Source organism: Alligator mississippiensis, chromosome 5 (assembly GCF_030867095.1).
Source record: "Alligator mississippiensis isolate rAllMis1 chromosome 5, rAllMis1, whole genome shotgun sequence".
Taxonomy (NCBI): Eukaryota; Metazoa; Chordata; order Crocodylia; family Alligatoridae; genus Alligator; species Alligator mississippiensis.
The window spans coordinates 16,728,610-16,744,076 of NC_081828.1; the positions used below are offsets into that span (position 1 = coordinate 16,728,610).

Here is a 15,467-nt window from a genome sequence, read left to right on the forward strand (position 1 = left end):
TACAGTTACAGTTTTCTTTTCTCAGATTATCTTTAAAGACAGCTCCTAGTTTTTATTATTACAGCATCCCTGGCAACCATCTTCAGGATTAAATGTTCTGTGACAGCTAGAAATAGATTTTTCAGTGTTTTTTCTTTGCTTAATAAAAACCACAAGCAAAATGTTCTGATAAATCTTGTCTAACAGAAAGGTTTCTCCATTTATGGTTGACTGCAGCATCCAGTCTGACTCCAACTGCAGCAGCAGTAGGGATGGGCATGTTTCCATTCTTTCCAAATCAGCACATTATTGGACAAGCTATACCATGGCAAAACAACACTCAGGATAAACAATCAACTACAGCGGGACTGTCAGAAGAAGCTGTCTCGGGGTCTCAGGCTTATCTGCAGAGCTTAACAAATCTCACTGCTGGAGACTTGCAGAGAGGACCCCCCAAACAGCAAAGTCAGCTAAAAAGCACTGATACAGCTGCAGGGGTAAGAAAAACAGAACATGGAGTTTTGCATTCTCCCACTCCCAGCTGCTGCTTTTTTTTTTTTTGCTTTAATTAAAAACTAACCACAGTTATCTTTTTTCTGTATTTCCATTATAATGTTTGCTGGATCATAGAATTGTAAGGCACATTAAAGGAATTTCAATTACAAATCGCAGGAGAAGGACAGTAATTCATTTTGGTTGTCCAAATGAATTAACAAAGAGGAGTTTTTCTGTATTACTCTAGTCTTCATAGTTGTACCTCATAATGATGACTTGCTGAGGCTACAGGAAATTCCCCTTTGAAACAGTAAAAGCAACTTGTGATGGAATTCAGTGACTAAAGATGAGCAATTCCTCTAGTACATGTCTTCAGGAAACCAATTTGGCCTTCTAATCTGCATCCTTTTAAATTACAAGTGGACTTTCCTTAATATCAGATCAGTTTTAGTATTTATTTTTTTATACCTTGTGCAGAATTAAAATATTAAAGCTAGACTTAAATGCTTAATTAAAACCTGTTCAGAATTTCCATCCATTCACAGCATTTTGTACATGAGTGTACTTGTCAGTGCCCTAAATATGATATCAGTACATTAACAGGAGTCACATGTTCATTTAATATTTTCAGAAAGACTGAATTTTTATATTATTCAATTTTGGGGTTTTTTTCCCTTTTTTCCTAGTGCAATTGAGTTTACCAGAACCTAAGCTTTGTTGAGACCTGTTTTCTATTACAACTTTATGCATACAGATTTAATTTAGAATGTAGTTATTTTTCATTTTAGACCCATTTTTACTGTAATGGGTTGGGCTTTACAAATTAAGCATGTTGTGGCCAGCATTTTAATTTCATCGTTTTATTGGGCTGAAAAGGAAGATAAGTAAACCATTAAAAATGCAGATGATTCAATGTGCTAAAACCTAGTCTGCTGGTTGTTTTTGAGGTTTGTCATCCCATTCCTTTGGACAGCTTCTCTTACAGATGTTATAATAAAGTTACTTCTTTTTCTGCATCAGTTGACACAAAGACCAGTTTTCTAAGCCAAAGTGCTTTTGTAGGGCCTTAAGATCCTGTGTTTAGACACTCATACTTGGTGTCTGTAATGCCAATTTAAGCATGCAGATGTAGAATTTGGACATCCAGTTTCCATTTTTGAAAACTGCACTTGGATTCTGTGGAAATTTGATAAATACTATTTTTAATTTTTTTCAAAGCTTTGGAACAAAATAATAGAATATACTTAGAATAAAATGCAATATCAGTCACAGCAGGCTGCACATTTCAGATGACTGATATGTTCTCTCATTTGAAATGAGCCTGTCAGTGGTAATCATAAAGACATCCACAGCATTTGATAGTTGTCCAGTGTCTCTGAAAATGAGACAGTGGACAGCAGCCCAGTTCCTAGTAAACAAGTGTCACGGGTCCCTAAGCAGAATGGGCACTAATTGGCTCCCTTCATTATCAGCATCAACAGAGGCCAACATTTGAAAGGGCACAGAGACTGAACTACCAGCTGACTCAGAGAGGTAATAAAGCCCTCTCTTGAATAGGATTGAAATGTAGTGGTAGAGTGAGAGGAAGTTCATGGTTTACAGACTTTTCTTTTTATCAGAGAGGTTTGACAACATGCCATTTACTGTGATCATTATATTCCCTAAAAATTTTTTTGCTATAATTTTAAAAAATGCAGAGCTGACCTAATTGGAATAACTTGGTGTCAACAGTAGAAAAGGCAATTTGTAGTTCAAAAGGTTGTGCCAGTTGTGATTACCAGGAAAATAAGGAATTTTAGGGTGTGGTAGGTAAAGAGATGGGTGGAAACTCTTAATTGCATAGCCCAAATTCTCTGTGGCCTCAACATCCTTACGGTCTTATGCCCTTAGAAAGTTTATATAAGACATTTAGTTTATCTCTGTGGAGTGTCACTTAGGCTTCTGTGATTAGCCTACTAAGTAGATTTTTGGTCAACTCTATTTTTTTTAGAGATCAAGAGGTGACGCATGCTTCAGCATAGAACAGCTCCTTTTGTGTTTATCCATCATTAACTGTAAATGCTTCTTGAATCATTGTCATGACTTACCTGGAAAGCCATCCCCCTCAGATGGAGAGAGAATTGTTTCTGGCAGATGCTGAGGATACTTTTGTTAGAACCTGTGTAAGATGAACTAGTTGATTTGCCACAGCCAGCCACCAAATCTTTATTTTTTCTGCTGTATCAGTAATTCTCTTGCTAATGCATAAAATGTTAGGATTCTTCCTACCTAGACACTAATGGTATCACTTTCAAAGCCATCAGCCCTGGGCAATGATCTTGTCCCTCAATACAGCTCTTTGTTTTTGTGTTTCCCGGTGGCCCATCAGACTGCACCTCCAACTGCTGCTGTCCTCCGCAGACAGTCTGCCCCTGTGAAGGACATAGCACCACCATATAAACTTTTTATCATAGTTTCAAATATTGATATAATTCTGCTGTCTTGAGGGGGTGGGTATGTCCCAGTGCTTCAATCCAACTACTTATTCAATCCTTCTTTTTTTCTCTTTACAAGTACTACTGAAGCCAGTAAGTAGATTGATCAGAAAGGTGTTAGCATGTCCCAAGAATTCCACCTCCGTACAGCATAGTTCACCAGGCCTTGGTTTGCTGTGAGGCTAGGAGGCTTGAATTGAATTTAGTGTTTGGTCACGTCCATACAGTTCATTTAATTAATCTGAGGATTTTTAGTAGAGCTTTAAATTTACTCAGGAAATCCTTGGTTTCAACTGCTAGATCAGCAGTCTGTACTGTAAAGAGAGACTTTGCTCACAAACTACTTGGCAAGTAGGAAAAAATTAAATCTTAGCGATGCGTTCAGATGTTTTGCTTCTGTACTTATTTGGAAAGATTCTGGTTTTAGAACCGTGAGTTAAAGTCCTCTAGGAACACATACATGCCATTGCTTTTGAAAAAGGGAAAGAAAATATATTGAATACATACCAACATACATATTATATGTTTTACAGATTCCCTCAAAAAAACAGACCTCGCTGCTGGGGGATCCACCAAAAGAAATCCGGCTTAGTACCAATCCCTACTTGAATTTGGCAAGTGTGTTGCCTGGTATGTGTCTTTCAGGTAAGCAGTGATTCAGCAGATGCCTGTAGTTTTGCTTTAAAGTTTTCTAGAGCAGAGTATGGTAAACTGCTACTCTGTTAACCGAAGGGTGCCAATGACCACAACATTTGTCACTGATAACATCTTGGATTCTGTTTTTAAAGAACTTGTAATAAGAGGAAAATAAATTGGTATAAATTATCATCTTAGCTGACTTTCTGTTTGGAAAACAGGGGCTATATTAGTGCTTCTTTTTATGTATGTAGAGATGTTATGTTGGTTTAGAATTTCTGATACATTTTTATCTCCCATGAATCTCTTCCTATTAATCATACCACTGTGTATATGTTGTTAGTTGTATGTGTGATTCTGTGGTAACAAATTTCAGTTGTAGGGCAGTGTTCTGGGTTTGTGACATTGTTACATGTGTGAAACCATGATAACAAATTTCTTTTGTATGGCAGTGTTCTGGGTTGCCAGCAACACAAAAGAAATCAGACTGTGCCCCTAAATGACAGCGCAGCATGTCTCAACTGTGTGTATTTGTTTTGTTATGAACAGCAATTGCCAGTAAAGCCCCTAATGCTCAACAGCAGACTGGACTTTCAAGCCATGTGCTAGATGCTGGTGTCTCTCAGGGAAATATATCACAACATGCAACAGAAAATTATTTGAATTGCTCTCAGCAGCAGGGGGATTATCCGCAGGTATGTAATTAGCAGTACTGCCTCCCCTGATGGTGGTCTTGGTTGTCATGTTCAAAGCTGTGGCGGAGCAACATGCCCCCTTGCTGGGCCTGTGTGTATTCAGGTTCCCTCAGTCTGAGCAGACTGCAGCATGATTTCTTCCTTTGGGCAATGTACTACCCTAATGTACTCTCAGGGTAGGTGCTCTCTGTATTCCCCTTACCCAGAAATGGAACCAGAAATTGGAAACGGCTCAACTAACCCAGACTCCTTGGTAGCTTAAGTGCACCCTCTCCTAGAGCTCCAGCTTCATAGGGTTCTCCGAGTTTAATTTTACAGCAACATGTGTCAGGTGTAACACACAAATTACTAATTACAAAAGATGTACAGATCTACACAAAATAATGAAGCTTAGGCACATTTCCCTGTCTCAGCATCTGTGCTACTTTGGTGCATAACTCTGGGCTTAATTCAGAATCTGACAAATTGTCCAAAATCTTCCTCCATCACTTCCTGGCAATAGCTTCTGCTTTTCATCTGACTTTCATAGATTCATAGATGTTAGGGTCGGAAGGGACCTCAATAGGTCATTGAGTCCGACCCCCTGCATAAGCAGGAAAGAGTGCTGGGTCTAGATGACCCCAGCTAGATGCTTATCTAACCTCCTCTTGAAGACCCCCCAGGGTAGGGGAGAGCACCACCTCCCTTGGGAGCCCGTTCCAGACCTTGGCCACTCGAACTGTGAAGAAGTTCTTCCTAATGTCCAATCTAAATCTGCTCTCTGCTAGCTTGTGGCCATTATTTCTTGTAACCCCCGGGGGCGCCTTGGTGAATAAAACCTCACCAATTCCCTTCTGTGCCCCCATGATGAACTTATAGGCAGCCACAAGGTTGCCTCTCAACCTTCTCTTGCAGAGGCTGAAAAGATCCAGTTTCTCTAGTCTCTCCTCATAGGGCTTGGTCTGTAGGCCCTTAACCATACGAGTGGCCCTTCTCTGGACCCTCTCCAGGTTATCCGCATCCTTCTTGAAGTGTGGCGCCCAGAATTGCACGCAGCACTCCAACTGCGGTCTGACCAGTGCCCGATAGAGGGGAAGTATCACCTCCTTGGACCTATTTGTCATGCATCTGCTGATGCACGATAAAGTGCCATTGGCTTTTCTGATGGCTTCGTCACACTGCCGACTCATGTTCATCTTGGAGTCCACTAGGACTCCAAGATCCCTTTCCACTTCCGTGCCACCCAGCAGGTCATTTCCTAGGCATTAGGTGTGCTGGACATTTTTCCTCCCTAGGTGCAGCACTTTGCATTTCTCCTTGTTGAACTGCATTCTGTTGTTTTCTGCCCACTTGTCCAACCCGTCCAGGTCTGCTTGCAGCTGTTCCCTGCCCTCCGGCGTGTCCACTTCTCCCCATAGCTTTGTGTCATCTGCAAACTTGGACAGAGTACATTTCACTCCCTCGTCCAAGTCACTGATGAAGACATTAAAGATTATCGGTCCAAGGACCAAGCCCTGCGGGACCCCACTGCCCACACCCTTCCAGGTTGATACTGACCCATCTACCACAATTCTCTGGGTGCGACCTTCCAGCCAATTCGCCACCCACTGGACTGTGTAGTCATCCAAGTCACAGCCTCTTAACTTGTTCACCAGTATGGGGTGGGATACCATATCGAAGGCCTTCCTGAAGTCTAAGTATACAACATCCACCCCTCCTCCTGTGTCCAGGCATTTCGTAACCTGGTCATAAAAAGAGACTACATTGGTCAGGCACGATCTGCCTGCCATGAACCCGACTTAGAGCATCTCCTCTTTCCAAACAGTTTTCCTTAGATTTCTGCCTACAAAGGCATACTCCTGTTGTCCCCTTTCCAGTCCTTGACTTCCCTTCTTAGTCTGTGAGTTCCTTGAGGTAATATAACCTGGTGCCTTGCTTCCACTGGTGAAGATCTGCCACTGTTCCAAATCCTGCTTGCAAACTATTGTAACTGAACTAGTTTATTATAACCCTTCCTTTGGTGGTCAGAGCTGTACAGAGTACAACTCTCGCTGACCCTTGTCACAACACTGATAGCAAATGGATTCCAAAGCACTGAGGATTTCCTGGTGCAGCCTAACCAAAATTCTTAAATTGTACATAGATACCCTTAAAGCATCATACAAGTATGCTTGTCTTGCTCTGTCTCTCCAGATAACTGAAATGACACTGCACTTGCATCTGGTTCTGTACATTTGTGCAGTGAGCATTACATAACCACTTCACGTATTACCAGGAAATGTTTTGTTTGAGTTTTAAATTTCTTGTGATGAGTCTTAGCAATTAAATCTAGTGCCCTGTGAAGGATGCAGGAAAATGCTGTAAAATAAGGGTCTGGTTACACCTTACCCTGTGAGCCGCACAAATGTTGATTGGTCTTAGAGAATTTGGAGCAGTCATACTTCAGGCTAGCAGGGGCCTGGAGGATTGAAAGGTAAAAATCCTCCCTCTACCCCATTCCAGGCTTCCCCTCTTCCCCCTGGGTTCTCCCCCGGTACCCCCTGCTTACTTGTGGCTGCCAATGCTGTCTGTCCCAGAGGAGCAGGCAGGGAAGGGTTAACCTGCTTGCCTGGCCACTGCTGCTCTTTTCTGCCAGTGGTGTCTGAGCAGGCAGGAAGGGGGCAGTGGTTAGCGAGCAGGAATTTGGGGTTCTGGGGAGGGCAGGAAGGAGGCATTGGACCTGATCCGGATCAATGTTGCGGGGAGAAGGATGCGTGTTTACACTAAGGTGTAGCCTGTAGTGGCTACGCTTTATTGTAGTGTGAGCTGGGTAACGTGGATCAGAAATAATCCTGCCCTGGTGTGGTATAACTTTGAACTGCCTAATGAGCGCTTAAGACTAGTTTCAGGTGTTGATGTGTAGATGATCCAGGGGTTACAATTACTATGCATCAAGGCCCTAAAATTGACCTAGCAAAGCAGATAGTAAAGAGGTTTTATTCTCTTTTTCCAGGAGGCTCTCCAACAGTGGTACCAGCACTGTGCTCAAGCATACAGTGCTTCCCAAGTAAGAGTAGGGGATTTTGAAAATGAAGCTTCTGAGGTAAGAAGTAAAACTATTTTTTCTTTGTATTTTCACTGATCTGTTCTGTGATGTGCAGCATCCTAAAGCTAAATGAGAGACCTGCCTCATTGATACTGGGTCCCATGCTGCCAAACTGTGTATACTGAACGGTATTTAGCAGACAACAGATCCCATTGCAACTTCACTGAGACGCAGGCACCGGCTTTGAATTACATTCTCTCCAGGCTTTCCTGTTCTTAACTCTACAACCTGAAGGGTTCCATGGTTCCCCAACAGTATATCGTATAAGAGCTGTTTCATGATCATACCTTTATAGAACCTCAAATTGGTGCTTCAAACAAAAGGCAAAACAGAAAAAAATATGGACACCTGCACATGGCCTGTCTTTTCAAAGGATTGTGTGTGTGAGCATTCCAGATTGCTGCAGGTTTGAGCTGCCTCTGAATTTCCTTTTGGAACTGGGCTGGACTCTTGTATTTCAACATCCACTGTTAGTTACTATACTAAGTAAGAATTCATTATTAAAAAAAAATGGATTTTGTTTTGAACTCTGATTTGTCACAGATCTTATTTTGCATTTAGGAATCTGCTGGCGGGCAACACCCAGACTACAATACCTACTTGCATGTCATGCCTTCCTGTTACACTGGAGCCCAGGGATCATATCAGCCAGGCAGCTTGCCAGGCTCACAAAGTCCATTAAACAAGGTGAGGGGAGAGTCTAACCCAAGCATTTTCATATGTGGCCAGGTCTAAATGCTGGCTGTTGGCTGCTTTTTGTGTTATACTGCCACCAAATGGCTAAAAAGAAAGCAATTTATTTTCAGTTCTACATGAATCATAGGAAGTTAGGGTTGGAAGGGAACGTAGGGGGTCACCTAGTCCAACCCCCTGCTCAAAGCAGGACCATCCCCAACTATATCATACCAGCCAAAGCTTTGTCTAGACAGGTTTTAAAAACCTCCAAGGATGGACCACCACCTCTCTGGGTAACCTGTTTCAGTGTTTTTTACTACCCTCCTAGTGAGAAAATTCTGCCTAATATCTAGCCTAAACTTCCCTTGCTGCAAGTTGAGACCATCGTTTCTTATTCTGTCATCTGCCACCATTGAGAACAGTGTTGCTGCAACTGCAGAAAAGTCTTTGCAAACTCTACCAAGCCAGACCCATAGCTTTTCCATTTATATCTCATTTCATTTATAACTGGGAAAATCTCAGGGTCGTAAGTGGTTCCTGGTAAGCCTGTGCGAAGTGGCAAGTATTTGCTTTGGATTCGAATTCAGCCAATTCAGAGATTCAGATCATTGTCCTAATTCAATTTGGCCTAAGCAGATCTGAAAGATTCAATGCCGCTTCAGAGATTTGGCCATAGACTAAACAGGCAGCCTCCAGCTGGTAAATCGGTTGGGGTTGGGGGAGGAGGAGGGAAGGGGTGTGAGGGAGGGAGGGATTGGGGCTGAGACAAGCTGCCCAGTTGGGGCGAGGGGGTCCGGGACTCAGGCAGGAGGGTAGGGGACTGTGTGATGCAGGCATGGCAGCTCTCAGAGCAGGGGCTCTGTCCTGCTGCCACTTGCCAAGCTGGGGCAGGAGGGAAGGCGGGATGCAGATGTGGCTTGCTCTGGGCGAAAGGGGACTAGTGGCATCAGGGCATAGCCCACGCTCCCAGCTCTGCTGCGCCTGCATCCCATGCACCCCGCCCCGGCTGGCAAGCAATGGCAACACCCACTCCTCCTGGCTCGGCTGGCAAGGAGTGAAAGGGCAGAGCCCCTGCTCCTAGCACTGATGCACCCGCATCCCACACCCCCCACCCCGGCTGGCAAGTGGCGGCAGAGCAGAGTCCCCACTCCCAAGACTGATGCGCCCATATCCTGCGCCCCCTGCTAGCCAGGGCAGGGGGACAGGCACTGCCACTACTTACCAGCCAGGGCATGGGATGTGGGTGTGGCAGAACTGGGGGCTATGCCCTGCTGCTGCTTGCCCACTTCTGCCTGGAGCGAGCTGCGCCTGCATCCTGCCTCCCCACCTTGTAGCTGGGGAAGTGGCAGCAGGGCAGAGCCCCTGCTCTGAGCACTGCCATGCCCACATGCTGCACTCCTCCTGCCCCCCTCCCCAAGTCCCACCCCCAACTTGTCCCAACCTCAAGCCCTCCCTCCCCTGTGCCCCTTCCTTCCCCCCTACCCCAACCCCAACAGACTTATCAGCTGGAGGCAGCTGTCAGCTGCCTGTTTAGTCTATGGCCAAATCTCAGAATTGGCTAAAGCTTTTCTGAAGCTTTTCCAAATTGATTCAGAGGCTTCAAATCAATTCAGAGCTTTTAACTGGTCTCCTGATTCAGTTGAATCTCCTTCAAATCAAATTGGCTACTGAAGCTTTGCACAGCCCTAGTTCCTGGTATTAAATGCAAATAGCACCTGATTAAGCCACCCCACAGCAAGTCTTGGTTAACGCTGCTGGTGTGCATCTGACTGGAGATCTCTATGCTTTACACCAGTACAGAAACTTCTAATTGGGAAAAGCTGTAAAGGGGGGATTAGAAGAATGTAGAAAAAATCATCTTGAAAAGGAGAGATCTGCAAGGATGAACCTGCATAAATGCCTGTAAATGAGCTGGGCTCATTTGAAGCAGGAAGAAAAAGGCTGTTTGGCACTATTTCTTGTCATGCTGGGCTTTACATAGACTTGATGTCCTTCTTATCTAGTATACAGATGCAGTTTACATTTTACAACAAGCACCATTAATAAAAAATTGCTGCAGAGGCGTAGTGGAATCATAGGAAAATAGGTCTGGAAGGATCCTCGAGATTGTCTAGTCCAACCCCGCCTCCTCAGGGCAAGATCTAAACTTCAGTGGAAAACTTCCAGTGACAGATATTTCACAACCTCTCAAAGGAATGTGTTCATCTCACTGCAACAGATACAGAATTTATCTTTTAATGATGTCCATTGTATGTCAGTGTTGAAAGAGCATTTCAGAATTATTCCATGCTTTACTTTGGACTTTATGTGGAGCAGACTGGGGAAGAATAGAGACCTAGTCCAGAGGAAGCGTGAAGCATAGATAGAATGGAAGTAGCCAGGCACAGCTCTTATATCCTGAAAGAAATCTCAGTGCAGACCCAGGTACCAGTAATAATAGAGGGTTTGCCATAGTTGTAGCTCACAAGCATAGAAATTACTAATACAGAGCACAAACTTATCACTTCCCATTCCCAGAGTATTTTACAAATAGCCATTATTCCCTGCTCCCCCACAGACCAAGAGTTTTTGTTGTCCCATTGTACCAGTGGGGAAAGCAGGCCCTAGAGCTTTGGTCTTGCATGGCTGCAGGGACAATGTGGAAAACATAGAACTGTGCAGTATTCCTAGGACAACTCCACCAGCCCTAGCACAGGGCACAGGGTCCTGCATTCAATCACCCCAACCCCGCAGTCTCATCACAGATCTCTTCAACCATCATTCTCCTCTAATATGCAGAGATAGAGTCTGTATCAGCAGATCCTGTTCTGGCTTGGAGGTGTTTGCTCCTGTAACTCAGCACAAAGCTCTGCTAGTTTTCTAAGGGCAGATCTGGAAAAAAAAATTGCAGCTATGGTAGTTCCTGACTTTATGGGTAGGAGACACATTGGTTAGAACTGGCTTAGATCTTGGAACAAAGCCAGCGAATGGGCTGTATGTGATGAAATCGATGGCTGTGCACTATAGTAAGATTTCACTTTAAGATTGGAAAGACATAGAGGTAAATCTGGCATCTGGTTGGAACTCACTGAAATTCTAATCACCCAGAAAGGAAACATCAACTAAGACTAACAATTTTTGTCAAAACAGTGTTTCTATGAGACATTTGCATTTAAAAAAAAAACCAAGTCCCTACTCCGTTCTTTAGAAAACAAATCCATTTTTGAAACGGATCCAAATTGGGTGGGATTGTTTTGGAAAACAGATTATTAAACAGAATAATGATAGCTTGGGACATTTATTTGTGTTTAACACAACACTGAGTTTATGGTCTCTCTCATGTTAGCCTTTATTTGTGTAACATGCTGTAGGCAGTAATGGAAAACCTAGACAATGGAGAAGTAGCAGTTTCAGGTACTAGCAGCTGTGTTTTACAACTGTTTTTAATGGTTTTGGGGCAGTCTGAAAGGTCTACACAAGTAACTTGAAAAGCTGTCCTAATAAGAGTGTATGTGTGTCTGTGCCCGTCTGTTCATCTGTCCATGTAGGCAGAATGTGGGGGATTCTCAGTTGACAGGAACTCCTGAACTTAGTAAATGCAAACATAGCTTATATGTTTCCAGTTGCTTCCTCTCCTGTATAATTTGCATCTGTATAGCTTGTGCTTCCAATTGAATTTCACATGTACAGGTACTTGCTGCTTTAACTCATTTGCAGGCCTAGAGCTGCAAGTAGTGAAATATGTGCTAATAATTCACTTTAGAGATGCAAAATACCACTAGAGGAAAACAAGTAGGTCTTGGTATGGCCCTGTAAGCTGGATCCTATGGAGCGTACTAGCTTTCTCAGTAGTACTTGTCCATCTAAAGCTACAAAGGGACATTGTTTTTGTCCTGGGATCAGTTGTGCCGGGATGTGCCCCAATGCAGCTTATCTGATTGTTTGGCAGGTACAGATGTTGTCCTGGGCCATTGTCCTACAGGATTGGAGCTTTGCTGCTTCCAGGGTTTCAGGTGGCCAGATTCTGTGGGACAATGGCCCCAGGTGCCTGTCCATGGGGTTCCCTTGCACAACAATATGAAACGTGCATCCCAGAATCACCTGCTCTGTAGTGGCTGAGAAACATTTCTGCAGCTGATGGTGGCAGTAGACTGCATCGGTACATTTTAGGCTCAGAAGAAGAGTTTATTGCACCATTAAATTAAATTAAATATTTATTTTTAAATATAAGCTACAAAGTGCAGCTGCCTTCTTGAACCCTCTTTTTAAACAGTACCTACACAAACATGCACACTCACTTATGGGATTGAACTTGCAGTTATGCTGTCTGGGAAAGGATTCAAACTTTCAGGTATCTCAGCAGTGAACCATGGCCATTTGTTAAGGAGAATGGGAGTTTGTGCAGTCGGAGCAGTAGCTCCCACATCTGAACCTACTCTTCCACTTTCAGCTTAGGATGTTTGGTCTACTGATTTGTCATTTATTTTCTTTCCCGCAGGTGGCACCAGTTAGAAGTGAAAAGCGAGGCTCTTCGTACCTCATTTCTTCCCCAGATGCTGGGCCAGTGGAATACATTGACCAGCATGCTCAGGACAATACAGTACATCATGCAGAATCCTATCTTAAAAAGAAACGTGTTTATTGATATCCAGTCAACAGATCCTGCCTTAAAGGGAAAAGGCAATCTTTTCTTACCTGTGCTCTTTATTGCTGCCTTAACTTCACACACACCATCCATATATATGAGTTACAGACACCCAAAAGAAACAATACTGTACAGCAGGCAAATTTGCCAAATCAACTATTATGTAGCAATAAAAAGACATTTACTTAGATATTCTTCACTAGTGTCACCTGCCTTGCTAAATACGGTAATGGTGTTTCCATTACTACTTTTGTCTTATTGTACATTGCTGAAATTAATAATCATCTTCAGCCTGTAAAGGAATTAAATTTGGTAGGTTTTGGTGCGAGTCAAAACCAATAAGAATAGTGGTGTGGGAGAAGTCTTGATCCTTAGACAAGGAAGTTGAGATGAATGAGTTTTAGTAATCATTTCACTAAAATTCTGAGGTTTATCCATTCCAGGGTTTACCCTTCTGCACTTAAAGCTTTTATGTTTTTTGGTAACCTTACACTTTGAATGGAGGCATAGCTACTTTTCCTGAAAAATCCTGGATTCCATGGTAAAAATGTTCTGTTAAAAGTAAGACACTGTTGTGTGCCTAGGAGCCTTGCAATATCAAATCAGATTTGAACAGAATTTATACAAAGTATGCACTCTTGGTCACCTCCTGGATAAAAAATCACCTGTCATTTTTCCTGTGCAAGATACTGCTTGTAAGGGGACATTTTCCTCCCTGTGATTGTAAAATCTATCTGAAATACTAGGTCCTACTAGCCTAGTGACACCTGGGGTGTTGTAAGACCCTTTTAAGAGTGGCATAGGGTGCACAGAGCTTGTTCCTGCCCAGCACGCTGTGTGAGCAGGTAAGCACTGTAATTTGAGAGATGGGGAGCCATTTAGTTCACCAAAATTATGGAGAGGTGCCTTGAGTCTGAAAAGGTTGGTACCACTGTGCTACACATTGGATCTAGCTTTGCGAGTGAGCAGCTTCCCAAAAACTGAAAGGCAAGAAGCAATTTGGTGTTGCCACAACAATAAGACAACAGAAGTCCCTGTTCCCCCGAGCACTACCAGGAGTGGCTAGAAATACTGGTCACAAGCTGGCAGAGGGTAGATTCAGACTAGACATCAGGAGGCGCTACTTCACAGTCAGGGCGGCTAGGATCTGGAACCAACTTCCAAGCGAAGTGGTGCTGGCTCCTACCCTGGGGGTCTTTAAGAGGAGGCTAGACGAACACCTCGCCAGGGTTGTTTGACCCCAGTACTTTTTCCTGCCATGGCAGGGGGTCAGACTTGATCTGCTCAGGTCCCTTCCGACCCTACCCACTATGAAACTTGGAGCACATAAGGAGTTAAGTACGGTGAGGCTTTTGAAGTTAATGATTTTGGAAGTGGATTGGTATAAAGGCTCATCAGAAATAAAGGAAACCTTAAGGAGCTGACTGCTAAACTTGTGGGAGGTTTAGGACTTTGGACACTAGGAGCGCAGCATCCCCACTAGCAGGGATGTGTAGTTGCCACAACAAAAATAGCAGCGGCACCAATTTGTGCTGCTGCTCTTTGCTGCTGCGCGCACCCCTGCACATGGGGTTGGTGTGGGGCAAATTGTCCCAGCTGGGGTAGGAGAGGCTGGGGTCAGCACCTGTGCTGGTCCCAGCAGCCTTACCTGGGGGTCTCTTGGGGGAGCAGTGGCAGTGATCTGGCCACTCAGAGCCTAGCCAGCAGCGAGAGCATGGCTCTGGCCAGCCAGGCTTTGGTTTTGGGCAGCGTGCACTGCTGCCACATGTGCCATGCTGCTTTTAGCAGCAGTTTTTTTTACACCAGGACCCCCGGGTGTCAAAAAAATCCAGTGCTGCAAATTAGCAGCATAGTGAACACGTGCACTGTGTGCAGTTGGCAGCACTTAATACTGCTTTGAGGCATCACAGACCACACGTGTGTGTTTGTACGGACATTCCCTGAAAGGAGGAAATACTGCATAGTCAAGTATGCCCATCCTCAGTAGACTTTTACCCCATTCTCTGCTTTTCCACAAGCAGTCAGTCTTCCCATGTCATGTTTGACATTCATCAGTCACTGTCCACCAAAGTGCTGAGTGCCATTGGTTCCCCAGAACTACAGGATTTAGACCCCTGCATGTTACCTTTTGTTCTCAGCTTATCTTTTTTATTTAGACAAAAAATGGCTTCTTGCTGGCATTTGTGTGAGGAGTGTGTGTGATCTATTATAGGACATTAAGTAGAACATCTGGATTTCTCAGTTGCAGACACTGACAGTTCCCCTTTTGAGCATTTCTCTTCCATGAAAAACTTATTCTCTCCTTTCCGAACTCCAGACTCATTTCACATGACACTTCCCACTTTCTCTAAGCCCCACCTTGTTAATTTTAGACTGGAGGATCGTTTCTCCAAATAATTACCTCTGTATAGCCACTAGTGCTTGTACTCAGTTGGCAGGGATGCACTTGTTTGTAATGTCTGCCTCGTATGACACAGTCCTAGTCTGCCTTTGCCTCTCTTCAAGACCTGTGCACTGAGCACTGAGCTTTAGTCAACAACATTGTTTCTAAGTTTGATTTCTTTTACGTCATGTTTTTATTATATATGGCCCCATCACAAGATTTCTTTAATTTCATTAGGGTGTCTATTTTCTGCCTATGCATTATTGTATCAGTGATTTGAAAATTGTGTTTTCATTATCCATTTTTCAGGCAAGTTAAATTATGAATAAAATGCCTGTGACTTGCTGTGGATTCCAGTTTTTTTGAAACTCAGTTTTCATCTGTGACTAAATAGAGCAAGAATGTAATTAAATGTAGTGTTTCAGCTAGGTATTGCTGTAAA

The 15,467-nt window shown here is 43.6% G+C and overlaps 1 protein-coding gene across 3 annotated transcripts in view; it reads left to right on the forward strand.

The window, feature by feature from the left end:
- The window catches only part of RAVER2 (ribonucleoprotein, PTB binding 2), a 70,168-nt gene extending 54,798 nt beyond the window's left edge, over positions 1 to 15,370 (forward strand). For 2 of the 3 annotated variants that reach the window (XM_059727912.1, XM_019489048.2), the window contains exons 9-14: positions 217 to 476; positions 3,482 to 3,593; positions 4,134 to 4,279; positions 7,251 to 7,340; positions 7,905 to 8,030; positions 12,496 to 15,370. In XM_059727912.1, the coding sequence (XP_059583895.1) occupies positions 217 to 476; positions 3,482 to 3,593; positions 4,134 to 4,279; positions 7,251 to 7,340; positions 7,905 to 8,030; positions 12,496 to 12,642 (881 nt within the window). In that variant the 3' untranslated portion in view covers positions 12,643 to 15,370. The remainder of the gene's footprint in view (positions 1 to 216; positions 477 to 3,481; positions 3,594 to 4,133; positions 4,280 to 7,250; positions 7,341 to 7,904; positions 8,031 to 12,495) is intronic. The other variant, XM_059727911.1, reaches the window with a different exon arrangement.
- Positions 15,371 to 15,467: the final 97 nt, after the last annotated feature.